The 15,255-nt window shown below is 45.1% G+C and overlaps 1 protein-coding gene across 1 annotated transcript in view; it reads right to left on the bottom strand.

The window, feature by feature from the left end:
- Positions 1-5,428, bottom strand: part of PRDX3 (peroxiredoxin 3) — a 10,261-nt gene extending 4,833 nt beyond the window's left edge. Inside the window, exons 1-5 of the mRNA XM_032780772.2 lie at positions 5,140-5,428; positions 4,742-4,883; positions 3,458-3,599; positions 2,419-2,554; positions 33-159 (exon numbers count right to left, since the gene is read on the bottom strand). Of these exons, the coding sequence (XP_032636663.1) occupies positions 52-159; positions 2,419-2,554; positions 3,458-3,599; positions 4,742-4,883; positions 5,140-5,175 (564 nt within the window). The 5' untranslated portion in view covers positions 5,176-5,428 and the 3' untranslated portion in view covers positions 33-51. The remainder of the gene's footprint in view (positions 1-32; positions 160-2,418; positions 2,555-3,457; positions 3,600-4,741; positions 4,884-5,139) is intronic.
- Between the last annotated feature and the right edge of the window lie 9,827 nt (positions 5,429-15,255).

Raw genomic sequence — 15,255 nt, 5'->3', positions numbered from 1 at the left:
ACTTGTCATAACTAGGGAACAGTAGAGGTTACCATTCCAGAGAACAAGGTCCTACCTTAGTGCTAGACCAGGTCCTTCTAACAGCACACCATAATCTCGGGAGATTTGTTTTGTCAGGTCTGACAGAAGCGGGATATTCATATGGCCCAAGCCACCACTCTAGTAGAAATAAATAACAGAAGGGTAAGTTTGAGTGTAGTAAGAGTGAAGACTGAATGTCTGTTTAGTTTTTTATGTTCATTGCATCACTGCCTACTAGGAGTTTCCTTCAGGAGTCACAGCACTGATAAAACATTCATTCTTGAGCCTTTATTAAACTAGGCTCTTAATATGGTATAATTAGTTCACATGCTTTGAGCAAACTTAATTGCTGGTTTTAAAAAAAACCACCTCCCTGAGCAGGAAGCCCTTCTACACTGATGATTTTCAGACTGCTGACACAGCTGGTACTAGACCACCCATAACAGCAATGGAAAGATTTTTGGGAAAATTATTTCCCCTTATACACTAGGTGATCACTTTAATTAAATAAAAGAGCATCTATTGCACATGATCTACTAAGAGAGATGTCACTTTATTATACAAATTGAATATCCACATATATAAGTACAGATGTTTGCATTTTTTCATGCTAATAACGTTTATATCTGAACCATTATATTATGTCAAAGATATTCTGTTTTCTGTATGTAAATACATTCAGTATTTCAAGCACATATTTTCCTATATTTGGGCAGTCGAGTGGGAGAGTGTACTGAATTGTGCAACATTTTGACCGCCAAAGGATAACCTATCCTTGCAACAAGACTGATGAATGTTAGCTTTTCTATTCCTGGCACTGTCAATGAACCAATGTGCAACCTCAGGCAATCACATAGCCCTGATTCTGCACATACCTATCCATGACAGAACTACTCATACATGTGCATAACTTTACTCACATAAGCATTAAAGAAATCAAGGCCTTTGTCTCTCTGAACCTCTGTTTCTTGCAAAGGCACCATGGGAAGAATACTTTCCCACCTTTATAGAGTGCTTTGAGACCTCTGGATGAAACAGGTGCCAAATATAACTTTACATGTGCAGTAGTACATCAAAGCCAATATTCACATTTTGGAGTTTTGGTCCAACTTTGTTTAATATGAATATAAACTGATTTGCCCAAGGCAAAGCTTTGTCCAAGTATATTAGGCATGACAGACTTTAACAAAATTAGCTTTCTCTTCTGTCTGCATATTACAAAACCACACACACACGCGAAGGCAATATGAGCTTGTGGGCTTTCACATGAATCTGCAATTATACATAGCTTCAGACTGGTCCTGACCTAGGTACATTTTTGCTAGGAAGTATAAACACAATGAAGCATTTCCATATAACCATATTAGCAACAACTGAAGACATCAGATATGAGCCTTTTTTGAACTGCCCCATTAGGTTTTCTAGTCTGGTTACTGGCAGAAGACCAACATCATTTTGGCATTACTGAATGTAAAGAGACCTGACAGTAAGAACAACTCCTCCTTCTCTCAAGAAGTTAGGTGCACCATCTTATTACACAAGAAGTTTTAAGCTTTTTTGTGTCTTAAACGAGGTTGTTAGGAATTTCAGCAGCTTTCAGCTGATGCTATAAATCTCCTAACAAGCCTATTATTCTTTGTTTCAATTAGATCAGAAAGAAGTTAGCTACTGATTAACTACTTACTAGTTACACATACACAGCAGAGATATGTAGTAACTACTAACTTTTATGTACAAGATCACAAGTAATAAATTGCCTTTATTTAAGGCATCTCATAAATAGAATATGCATTATAGGTTTTACTCAGAAGTTAACATTTAATCACACTGCGTAAGCTTCAAGAGTACTCAGACATACACTGGACAGGAAAGTGAAGTATCTGGCTGTGTTACTACTTCAAACACAGAAGTTAGCTATTAGCTAAATATGGCAAAGAAGTTTTTGAGCCTTATACTTTTGAACTATTATCTGTCTCCACATTTTTTATTTTAAAAGAACCAGATGAGGAAGATAGTGCTTCGAAGTTTAATACTTAAAATTAGATCTCATATTAAATATACACACAGAAAAGCTGTCAAATGCTGCAATCAGGTAATTCTTTCTTCTTGTTTGCTTTTTTTTTAGGCCTCTCCTAAAATAAACTACTGTAAACATATGGACGTTGAATATTTAGGAAATGCCTCTCTATGCATTTGTGTTCAATTAGAGAAAGATTATTCAAAAAGTATAGTGGAAATTTATGCTCGATAGTAAGAGTTTGCAGAGTTGAATCCTAGCTGAAGTGCTCTTTTGATGGCAATCAGCCTCTTTGCATGAGCAAATACAGGATTTTATACAACTTCTGAATAGCACTCTCCAAAGTGCTGTTAGTGAGAAAACAGCCATGTGACTCATACCTTTCGTGGTGTCTTTGTCCAGGCCAGATGACAAAAGTGAGAATCCACAGATACAGCAACGACCTCACAGTTCACATCATGAAATTCATTAGCTTTGTCACTGAAAGCCACAATTTCTGTTGGGCATACAAAAGTGCTGGGTGGGAAGAGAAGGGTAGTAAATAAAAGAAAGTATGTTGTAATTATTCCAGATCTAAGCTTCACAAAAAAAAGTTTTAGAAGAATGAGGAAACATTGGTTTCCAGGCACAAAACACACTGCTATATTACTTATGTAGCATGTTTTACAGTTCTATTTCATCACTGATTCAAGTTTTCAAGTAGCTGAATCAGTTTCAAACAAGTATCAGAAAAACAGCAATTGCAGTTAAATAGTACACTGATTTTTTGTGTCTACATTTTCAACAAGCAAGACATTTTCATGAGTTCTCATTCTGCTAGCTCTTAGTGAGCAGTTTGCAGAAAAGTTCTACATTCGAGGAATGTGGATGGAGGCATTGAAAATGGAATCCTGTCCCAGCTACCCCACCAGCAGAGCCACTCCACAGCTACTATTGTGGGCTCAGGACTTCATGTGAGTGGCAACCCACAACTCGCATTCTGAACAGCTTTTGTTTACTGGAGCTGCTTAATCACAGATCTACCAGCTCTGCCATAGCCTACCCCTAAGTAAATCCCTTCATGGTGACTCAAAGCTCCAAGGCGCACAGGCAGAGGAGTTCTCTGCAACCAGGATCCCCCTATGTAGTGGAGCCAATTTTGTTCTGAAGCACTCAAGGTCCTCCAGAGGCAACAGGATTTGTTCCCAGCTTTATACTTAACATGAGCCAACAGAACTATTGTTGCAGTATGAAACTCATCTCCTCCCTGACTGTTATCATTTACACTTTAGAAACAGACATGCTTTCTGCTTGACAAGGCTACCCAAGACGAGGTCAAATGAAATGTTGGTAAAGATAGAAACCCACAACATGCTGTTTCTGTCTGACTGAGCAGGAGTCTAGATAATATTTAAAAAAAAAAAAAAATGTTACACTCACAAATCTAAAGGGTAGAAGAAAAGTACCAGATATTTTCCCTTAAAGTCATCTAGGCTCAATTCTTTGAACTCTCCATTGACAACAGCTGTTCCTTTAAAATATGGGGCATGCTGGGTAACGGCAGGAACAAACCTGGAAGAACCTAGAAAGAATAAATCATACTGTATGTCAGTGGTTCTCAACCATACTCAGAGGAGTCTTCCTGGGGGTATATCAACTTATCTAGATATTTGCCTAGTTTTACAACAGGCTACATAAAAAGCACTAGCAAAGTCAGTACAAACTAAAATTTTATAGACAATGATTTGTTTATACTACTTCATATACTATACACTGAAATGTAAGTACAATATTTATATGCCAATTGATTTATTTTATTAATTATATGGTAAAAATGAGAAAGTAAGCAATTTTTCAGCAAGTGTGCTGTGACACTTGTATTTTTATGTCTGATTGTGCAAGTTTTTCAGTGAGGTGAAACTTGGGGGTACACAAGACAAATCAGACACTTGAAAGGGGTAAAGTAGTCTGGAAAGGTTGAGAGCCACTGCCATACTTTTAAACTATTAAATAGATACTTTTAAACTATTAAATAAGTTAATCAACCAGAGTAGTATATAGGAATGCCTGACAATTTTGAATCATCTGTCATTTAATGGCTAAAGATCCACCATATTGTAGTAGGAATATATTTATTTGTGCTCATATTATGTTAGGATTTTTTTTTTTTTGCCTTTTTACGTTATAGCAATGGGAGAGGGGAGGTTACATGTTTGAGAAGCAAAAATACTAAGTGTACAAATGTGACATTTTAAAAGCATATGTTTTCCAACTCAGTCCTGTAAAGAGAAAAACTTTAGTCATGTTGCCTGCATGTTATCCAGACAAAGATCAACATTTCACAACTGTGAAATTGCAGATTTTTTTTTGCAGATCTGCAGGGGACGTTACTATTCCAAGAATATACAGTCCAACCCTGCCCTGCTCATAGTCTCCAGCAAGAGGTCACCTTTTTAGCAGCATCCCCACATCAGTTTAGGATGAAGGGTTACTTTACAAGTGAAGCAGTTAGCGACAGGCGGAAGCCGGAGAGGAATGGATTTTGCAGGCGTGTGACTGATCGATCCACAGGCCCCAGGGAGCTGCTCCGAGCTACACTGTAACCCCTGCGGCCGTTCAGTCCCACCCACGTGGGGGCCCCGCAGAAGCACCCGCTTGCCCGCCACGCGCTAGAGCGGCTGACACTTCTTGGCGGGGCGGCGGCGAGGGGTGGCTCTGACTTACTGGTGCTGAAATGGAGCCGAGGAAGGGGCAGTTCTGCCTGAGCCGTGCATTTCCTCCCGCCGGCGGCGGCGGCAGCAGCAGGAACAGGGGGCCGCAGGGCAGCCGCACAGGCCCCCCAGGACAAGGGAGCTGTTCGCGCTACCTGGAAGGAGAGAGGGCAGAGACTCGGCACGTGCAGGAGCGGGGGGGCTCAGGGGGTCGGCCGGGAGCATGCAGCGTGCACGGGGTGGGGGGAGCTCCGTGCCCGCAGGATTGGGGGCAGGGTGACCTGCCCATCCCGGAGCCCTGCCACGAAAGGGTCTCAGTGCACCAGAAACTGGCCTCGCGGCCCCCGACCGCCCTGCAGCCAGGGCCCCCCCCCGTGCCCGGCAGCGCGGGAGCGGAGCCCACACACTCACCGAGGGCTTCAGCAACCTTCGCAGGGCAGCAGCCATCTTCGGGGCGGCTGAGTGACAGGCGGTCCCAGCCGGCGGCGCGGCAAAGCCGAGAGCGGAGCGGAGCGGGGCGGGGCCGCCGGGCAGGGGGCGGGAGCGGGGCGGCTACCGCTGCGGGGCGGGCTGGCGCAGCCGGGCTGTGTGAATCGTGTCGCCCGGGGCGGCAGATTTCTCAGAAGGCGATGAGGGGAGATCCCAGAGGGAGCCCTGAGCCCGAGCTTAGCGAGTGGGCCCTTGGCTCCGCGCAGGGCCCTTGGGGAGCCACCCACCGGCCCCGCACCCTGAGATACGCGGAGCCTGGGAGTAGGGTGACCAGACTTCCCGATAAAATCGGGACTGGCCCGATATTTAGTTGTTTGTCCCACATCCCGATCGATATTTTGCACTCTGGCTTTGTTTGGTTTTTTTGGCTTAGCCGGTGTGTCATCCCCACCCCCTGCCTCCCAATATTATGTGTCTGTCATCTGGTCACCCTACCTGGAAGCAGGGCTGACCCAACCCATTAGGCAACCTAGGCAGTCGCCTAGGACACTAACATTTGGGGGGCAGCGACCGTGGCGGCCGAACCTTCCGCCACCTCTGTCGGGGCGGCATTTCTGGGGCGGGACCTTCTGCCGCCTAGGGCAGCAAAAAAGTTGGTGGCGCGCCAGCCTGGGAGCCACCCACCCTGCACCCCGAGTCTCAACCTAGTTGGAGGATGTGCCTGCCCAGCTCTTATTCACAGGGGGTCCACCAGCACCAGACTCCAGGGTATCTCCCTTTCCTCTGCACACTGAGAAAGCCCAAATCCAACCCCTACCATGGGAGAGCCACCTTACTGCACCCTGGGGAAGACTGAGCCCCACTGCATCTTGGTTTCATCCATCCCAAACTCACCCAGGGAATCCAGCTCCTCTTCATGTTGTGGAAGGCCTGAACCACATCTAATGCCCCATCCTGGGAGGAAAGCCTGAACTTGACCCTTCCACACTAACTCCCCCATGCTGCAAAGAAACCATTGATTCAACCACAGCACATCCTGGACAAGACCTAAACCCAATTGCTACACCCCACCTCAAGTTGGCCACCCTTGCTGTATGGAAAGCCTGGACTGCCACAGCTCCCTGCCTCAGAAAATCCACACTTGCCAAACCTGGGTGGAAAGACAGTTCAGATCATAAGGAAAGAGGGATGAAAAAAGACCTGAGAGTGGGAAGAGGGTACAAAAGGGACGCAGAAATATAATGTGGTGACTAGCTGCTGTGACTCAGCTCTCCTACCTAGGGAGAGGGGAGGGATTACAGTACTGTAGCCACATGTGGCTAAATTAGGCCTGATCTAGTAATAAGAGAGAAGCCTCCAGAGATCTAAAGGGGGAGTTTGCTTGTGGCCTGCCTGCTGGGTGGCAAAGGCAAAGAGGAGGAAAAGCTCAGAAAAGGCTAATTGAGGGCTTTAGCCAGCCTGAATTATCCCACACAGGCCTTAGAAGGAGCACTGTGGGATTCCTGACCCAAGGAAGGAAAATCCACTTGAGTTATCAGCACACGTCCCAGAAACAGATGCCTCACATAAAGGGGAGAGCTGATGGGAAGCATCAGATACACTCCAGAAAAAGGGGTCTGGGACTCCTGGCTCAAAGAGGGAAAACTACCTACCTGAAGTATTGCACAGGTCCAGAAGGAGGGCTGTGGTAACCCTGAATCGAGAGGGAACAAAGTTTGGACTCAAAGTAATAAAAATGAACTTGATATGCTGTAAGAGATCTAATAAATGAACCTCAAAAAGGGGAGATCATGGTTGAAGGGTTCTGGCCTTGAAATGATTTCTTGTAAGAATCAAGGAGGAACTAAAGGAACAATACGTGCAGAGGCAGGTTGTGCCACAAAGGGATGGCTGCCTGTCACAGTTGGGCTTCCTAAACATGTTCCTTGTAACATTTATTATCACTGTATTCCCAAATATTTGAGGCACTCTGACACTAAGGGCTGTATAAAAATCTTCAGGGGGAAGGATATGGTCTTGGGTATTTTAGTAATAAATGGTGACGTGAGTGTTCTGCTCATTAGACCCTCTTTAATTAGCCTCCGTTTCATATGCGAGGAAGTTGTATGGGAAAGAAATTCTAGTAAGGGGCTGACAATCATCACAATTTGCTACCTGCTATAGCTGCGAAAATAGCACATGCAGGAAGATGATAAAATAATGGGTGGGTTAGGTGACCAATATAGTCACCTGTAATCAGGGGTGAAAGTAACTTAAGGGACTTACTGATACACAGGGCGGCCAAGGTCTTGAGAAAGGTGTTGGGGGGAGCAGCTCAAACAGAAGGGTTGGGGCCTTGGGCAGAAGGGGGCGGGGCTGGAGCCAGACTCCCCCAGACAACCCTTCAGTATGGCCTGGCAGCGATTTAAATGGCATGGGCTCTTGGCTGCCACCACAATCCTGGGGCTCCAGCAGCAATTTAAAGGGCCTGGGGCTCTGGCTGCGACAGCAGCTGCAGTCAGGAGCCCCAGATCCTTTAAATCACCGCCGGAGCAGCTGCCCGGAGACCCAGGCCCATTTAAATTGCAGGGCCCCGGGGAAGCTGCCCCCTGCCAGTATGGTTGGCCATGTACCAGCTTACTTTCACTCCTGCCTGTAATATGGGAGTTTTCACCATCACCCTGCACTTTTAAAACTCCATATTGCATTAGATTGAGAGATTCAGGTCCCTACTCAACCCTCACCCCAAAAAAACAAAAACAAAAACAAAAAAACACTGCTAGACTGAGGGGCAAGGGGGAGTTGTAAGGTAAATAATTCTATTGACTTTGATTTCAAGGCCTTGTCTACACTGGAGATGTCTCACTTCTAGTCATTGGAGGCCATCTTGATGGTAATCAGAATATATGCGGTTTTTTGGGTATTTTAACTATGTTTTAAATGTATCCTCAAAGATGGCATTCTTCTTCCTCCTCCCCCATTGTATCTTCCCCAAATTCTGCCTCTTCGGTTTTCATGCATAGCCTAGGAGTCCTATTTCTAATTATTTCAGTATATTTAAAAGGTTTCACATTATTTTTATTGCCTCTAATCCAAGGTTCTGATTTAAATCAATATTTGCTGGTAAAAAGGTACTAAAATTAAGGTATTTAAAGTTCCAATTTTTTTCAACTGTGGTCTTGATTACTGTTCTGCTGGCTTTCAGCTCTTGTGCTTCTCTTTGCAAGTTTGACACCAGGGTACATGATGTGGTTGACATCTGAGATCCTAGGAGAGAGAGAAATGTCTGAGAAACAGTTCTCTGATCAGAAAGTCCCACAGCTGATAGTTGGTAGGCAGACTACTGGCCCCAGGTAGAGCCTCACAAACTTCAGTGGGCATGGTAGTCCAGCTACATATTATCAATTGCAGGACTGAGGCCTTTGAGCCTGATGCAAACCCCACTTAAGTCAAAGGGAGACTTCCCGTTGACTGTCTGCAAGGGACTTTGGATCAGGCATTTGGGCCTAATCAGACAAGATGCTGAGCCAAGTGATGTAGTGGGCACTGGACTGGGACTTGGGCTCTGCTACTAGCCTGGTAGGTGACCATTAGCAAATATCTACCCTTTATCTCCATTTTACAGATGGGGAAATGGAGGCACAGAATGATACTTGCTTCCTTTTGTAATGCACTTCAAGATCGCTTGATAAAAATCACTATATGATTCTGTGAGACTTGAGAGTTAAAGCACCTTAGCATCTGAAAGGATCACTACCAGAGAACAAACTATTTCCACACTCCAAATTTGATAGATCCCAAAAGGAAGGGAAAGGGACAGGGGCAAGGGCTCTTTTCTCCCCTTCCCATCTCCTACTGCCGTGGTGAGGCTAACGTCTGACTTCTTGCCGATTCTGATGTGGCCACTTTCTGAATAACAACTCCATTTTTATTTTTGTTTCCTTCTGGCTGTCTTCTTGACAGTCAGTGCACTCGAAGTACTTAAATTGCTATTAGTCACTTCTCTGCTTCAAGATAACATGATCACACAAGGGATTTAGAAACCGTGGGAGAAGTTACAGGGACGTGCAAATTCCATATTTCATAGATGTAAACCAAAACAAAGAGATGGGTTGAGGATGTGCTGCATCACCCCAATGCTGTTGCTGTGTGGCAGCCTCTCTCCTTATGCAAAGGACTCTGTAAACATTATATGGTACACTGTCTGCAAAGGCTGTTGCATAGGCCAGCCTAGTCTCAACCAGGGCCACCCAGAGGATTCAGGGACCTGTGGTCTTCGGCAGTGGGGGGCCCCGCTTTGGCGGTAATTTGGCAGCGGGGGGTTCTTCCGCTTTGGGACGCACCACCGAATTGCCACCAAAGACCCAGAGCGGAAGAAGCTCCCGGGGCCCGGGCCCCGCGAGAGTTTTCCGGGGCCCCCGGAGCGAGTGAAGAACCCTGGTTCAGGGGCCCCAAAAAACTCTCATGGAAATCCCTGCAGGGCCTGGGGAAAATTGCCCCCCCAGGTTTCAACCTACTGCCATGGAACATCAGTGGGAGCTCATGGGGCAGGGGGTGTTCAGCAATTTGCAGGGCTGGACCTAACTCACTTTCAAACATAGGCCAGCTTAGAGATAATGATGAATGGACTTCAGGGTGTGTGTGTGTGTGAGATGTTTCCTCCAGATAACATAGGCAAAGGCACCTGGTAAGCATGGTGCCTTATCCTGACACTTTAAATGTACAGTCCTCAGGCTAGGAGGCTGCTGCTCCAGAGCCAGGCTAAAGTTGGGAGTTGCTGCAGCGTTCATGGCTCTAAATCTGTGAGCCCACCCTGCTGATGACTCATTTGTTATAATGGCTCATAGCGCTCTGCTTAGCTGCCTTCCTTTTATTATTACAGTGATGCATTTGTGCCTTTATAGTTTAGGCTGTCAGCATTTTATTTATAACCCCGTTTTCCTATAAACGAAAGGGCTGCCAGCCCTGCTTTTCCTGATGTCGAGCAGTCCTTAAATGTTTTAAGGGGACATGTGAGGCTTTTCTGACCTTTAAATGAAAAATACCTTAATTTGTAAGAGTTTAAATAGATCTCCTTTATTTATACCTTTATTCATCTGAGCTTCAATATTCCCCCCCCCCCCACACAAACATTAGACTACTCCCTTCCTCCTGCCCCCATTTCCTTGCCACAAAGAGAAGCACAGTTGTGCTAGGGGCCTGATCCTCTACCACACGTGTGAGAAGAATCAGGCCTCAATTCATGGAAGTAGACAGATAATTGACAAAGGAAGCAGTGGAGCCTTGACACCCATTCTCCTCCTGCGTCCTAATCTATCTGCATGAACTGGAATTCCAGGGCAATGTAACAGATGCACTTGAGACATGGGATTTCAGAGCAGTAACAGAAGGGGAGCAGAATGATTAGATTACTCTAGGTAGTATCCTCCCCTAGCTGGGAACAGAACCAGGGATTTTCAGTTGAAAATCCCCTCAACAGTGAATGCTGCTCAGAACAGTGTTGGCATCTAATCCTTGGTTTCTACCAGGTTCCCCCAACTTTCTCTTTTAGATGTGTGGAGGAGGGGAGAACACTGCATAGCTGGGGAATCACTGAGGTTGGCCACTGAGCTAGCCATGCTGCTGTGGGAAATGGTACCTCTCTGGAAAGGCACTGGAGTCTAGATTCAACCTGGATACTCCAGATCTATCCCCATTTAAGGCCATGCATTTTGCCCACCTCTTCTCAGCAATGCTATGATGAAAAGAAGATACTACACTTGTGTCCACTTCCCTCACTAGCAGAGACCAATGGATGAAATAATCCAAATGGATTGGTTAAAACTGTGCTTGATACTTCCTCAATAACCTGGCTACTCCAAGAGGGAATGCATGGCTTCATAGGGATTCCTCAGTTCGATGATTGGGTAACACATGGTAACCTTTTAAAAAAGAACCTCTTCCACCATCCCCCAAGTTCTGTGGAGGTGAACTATAGAGAGGTGCTTTGTGTTTGCCTCGCTGCAAGGATTGCAGTGTTACAGCTGTTTTGGTCCCAGGATATTAGAGAGACCAGCTGGGTGAGGCAATATCTTTTACTGGACCAGCTTCTGCTGGTGATAGAGAGAAACTTTTGAGCTATACAGAGGTCTTCAGGTCTGTGTGGCTTGAAACTTGTACCTCACCAACAGAACCTGGTCCAATATAAGATATTACTAAAGTTTATCCACCTCATCTCTTTGCAAGGAGATCTTTCCGTACTCAGGAGGGAGGGTGAGGAGAGAAGTATACTTTTGAAATACAGCTGTAGAATGTAGCATAGTCCATCAGTGCAGGATGACTGCATGCACTATGCAATTGCCTGTGAGCTTAAGGGTATGTCTACACTGAGCTGGGGTATGATTCCCAGCTTGAGGAGACAACTAGTACTCATCCAGCTGGTATGCTAACTTTAAAGTGTAGACATGGTGGTGCAAGCTAGGTGCCTTGAGTGAATGCCTAGGGTCTCAGAGTGTATATATTCAGGGCAGCTAGCCTATCTTGCTGCTTGTGCTGTTTTTAGCACACTAGCTCAATGAGCCTGGAATCATACCCCCAGCTCCAAGAGTGATTATATCTTAACACTGACCTGTTTTGTGTGAGCACTTTCCTCACCTTAGTAGAAAACAGGGAAACTGAACTACTCCCTCCTCCCTGTACATGGTCTATTTAACACAGGATGGAAGATATCTGTTTCTGGGTGCCCTTTGCTATTATTGTTTGTAATCTAATTGTCTGTGACTTTGCTGAGAAGGCACAAAGATGAAGAAAGTCCTTGTTACAAGAGCTTACAACGTAAGACACCCGTATAGTAACAAGCTCTGCACAGATGCAGGGACCTGCACAGATGCAGGCACCTCTGCACAGGTGCATGTAGGTCTGTTTTTAAGTGCTCAGCATCCACATGGGGCCAGGTTTCCAAAAGAGCTTTCTTTTCATTTAGGCACCTAAATAAGGGGTTGATGGTTGGTGCTGCGCTATTTTGAAAATCTGGTCCTAAAAGTTCAGTCTGTGGTGCCTCCTGCAACAAGCAAGAGTGAAATTTCCATTGACTTCAATGGATGCTTGAGCAGGCTCCAAGTTCCTAGGAAAAAAATATTTTCTATTGATTAAGAGTCTGCTCCTGGACAGTGCTGGGTGCACATGCGTTCTATTAGTATTAATGGGAGTTAAGGTTGTTTGGCATGTTGCGGGCTGCAGTGAGCACTTCAAGGGGTAGGAGCTCAAGGCACTAATTCTGCAAGCTGTTCCTCACAAGTGAACCCCTGCCCCTACCTCACTGATGTGTGGGCATAGGACTGCACATCATCTGGCAAGATCAGGGCTTACATGACCACTTCAGCTTATGAAAGACCTACTTCCAAGTGACTGCTTATTGTAAACTTGCTTTTGCTCAAGTATCTTATTGCGGGAAGGGTGAATAGGATGAATTCAAGAAAGAAGCTGCACCATGAGGTAAGAAAAGAAAATGTTTTTACTTGTATTTCATTTGTTTGAATATGAAAAATGCTATTTAAAATAGTTGCCCTGTCTTCTGACACCAATGTCCTGTTCTGACCTCGCCATCATCCCTCTGTTGAGGGTAGCAGATGTTTGGGGTCTTATATTGCATCTTCCTAGTTATGGAAAAAATTGATGTAGTTTGGCTATAGTCTGAATGTCTTTTACTTACACATAAACATTAGACCTCGGACAGAGATGGTCAAACAGCATATGGGGTAATCTCTTTCAGGAGTCTTAGCCCAATACCAATGCCTGCTTCCCAGGAAGCAACTCTAGCTCCAGAACCTTGCATCTCTGACATAAAAAATAACTAACCAAAACATAGTATGTCTCCCCACAAACTGAGCACTCGCTCCCATGTTAAGAAGACTTGGAAGACAGTATAGTAGCAGTCCCTGCTGACATCATGTGCAAAAGAGCATTTAATATTGTGATAAAAAATGCCATTTCCCTATGTTCAGAAATCACAATGTAGTAGGAGGTCTGAGTATCAGTTTTCTCCAGACAGTTTTGTCTGGCTGTCAGAAAGGAATATAACTTTAGCTTGGGGTATAATCAGCATGCACACAAAGATAGGAAGACATGGTGATTATATCATACTTGCAAGAAGATGCTGAGCACTTTAATCTGGGTTGCTTCATAAGGATTTAATTAATGCAGATAAGAAGGGGGCTCATTGAATGTAATGAGTCTGGTCCTGATCTTGTTTATGTGGCTGTCATTACCTTGGCTTCTGTGGAGTTACTCGATTCACAGAGGTGTAAATAAGATCAGAATCATGCTAATATGATGGCACCTGTTCTATATAGCAGACATTCAGATATAGGAACAGAGGTAGGATTCAAGTTGTCTAGTTTTGAAAATTCCCCCCTGGGCTAAATGTTCCTTTCAGTTACACACGTATGATCCCCCTGAAATTAATGGTCTTACGTGAACATAGCTGAAAGCAAGGTTCCCACTGAAGTTAGTGGAGTTATTTAGGGATGGCTGTATAAGGAGGAAAAAAGTGCAGTCAAACTGACAAGATCTCCTTATGCTTCCTAACCCACAATTTTAAGATGTCAACAACATTTAAAAAGCCACTGCTGGTTAGGAAGATTTGTTTGTTTTTAAAGATGTTTGGGTTTGGATAAACATTCCCTAGTTTGCAAACTAACTATTCTGTGGCTATGCTGATAGATGAGCACCTAACCGACTTGAAATGAAACTACCCAAATCCAAAAGTGAAATTGATCAGCCTGTTTTCATTAGCTATAAAAGGCACACAGTAAGCACATGTCCTGTAAAGTAAGTAATAATGCAGTTGTTCATAATACAGGTAAGGACACTTTTGTTTTAAAAACAATGGCCTGACTTTTGCAGTTGCTGAGCACACTTACTTTCAGTTCAAGTCGCTGGGAGCTGTAGGGGCTTCATAAGACCTTATGACTTTTAAGATGAGGGGGAGAAATCTTGTATTTAATAAAGTCAATGGCAAAACTCCCATTACTTGTAATGGAGACAGGATTTCGCTTCGTGTCCTGGTGACTGCACCTCCATTACACTGCCTATCACGAGCCACTGGATGGCGCCCCAGTACAAGCTGACCTCTGCAGTGGGGCTGTGCCTGATTAACTCCGCGGAGCTAGCCCAGCTGCTGCTGGTAAAGTAGCCTTATAAATCACTACTGAAAACAGAGAAATGCATGAAGCGCCTGCCCCCAATCCCTACTCATTTGAATCGCGTGTCTCGTGGGTCCGTAATCTCTGAAGAAGTGAGACCTACAGGAAACCAAGCGCACTTTGCGGCTCGGTTTATGCAATTCAGCAAGGGACCCTAGAAACAATCGTTAACAGTACAATGGTGCACAAAGCATCTTTCTCCCCACCCCACCTCCCCTCCAGCATACCGTAAAGAAAACACATGGGGAGACTAATACACGACTGCCTGGCTTTGTCTCCATTGCGCAGGCGTCGGCAGTAAATTCATAACTTCGTGCAAACCCAGAGAGGGTGCAAGCGTTTTTGCACGGCGCGTGGGGCATGGGTTTCTTCCAGCCTTCCACCAAGCTTCAGCGGGTTTCGAAGAAATGTGAGCATTTCATTGAACTTGAGTGAGTGAAGTCTCCTGTTATTGGTGATTTCCCCACCGCTTTCCTCTGTTATTCATTTTCCCCCACCAGAAAAGCAACGAGCAACCACTAGTGTCCTACTTCCAGGAACTCTGAAATACTTTGCAGGGGATTAAACATACTCCCCACCCCCTCCGTTGCTTGGGCTGTTGGTTGCTTGCCTATGTTATGCAGATGATCTGCTGCATTTGTAGCCTTCCAAAACAGTTAGATGTAATGTGTCATAGCCCCTGTACGGCCCTAGCAACTCTCTGTCCTCTGGGTTTACATAATGGAGGTCTCCTCAAGGTGCAAACCAAAACCAAGAGCAGGCGCTCAGCCTACAAATCCCAGCATTCCCGACCTCGTAGCACTGAGGAATGAACCAGCTGTTGAGGATGGCGCCTGCGCAATGCTGCGAAACCAGCTTCATAGTACCACACCCCCGGGGAGGGAGGGAGAGAGAGAGAGGGAGGCAGCAGCATCTGAAATATTAAACCATCAGAGAG

This window comes from Chelonoidis abingdonii, chromosome 15, assembly GCF_003597395.2.
Source record: "Chelonoidis abingdonii isolate Lonesome George chromosome 15, CheloAbing_2.0, whole genome shotgun sequence".
Classification (NCBI taxonomy): Eukaryota; Metazoa; Chordata; order Testudines; family Testudinidae; genus Chelonoidis; species Chelonoidis abingdonii.
The sequence above is the reverse complement of the archived record's forward strand: the minus strand, read 5'-3'. Positions and strand labels throughout refer to the sequence as shown.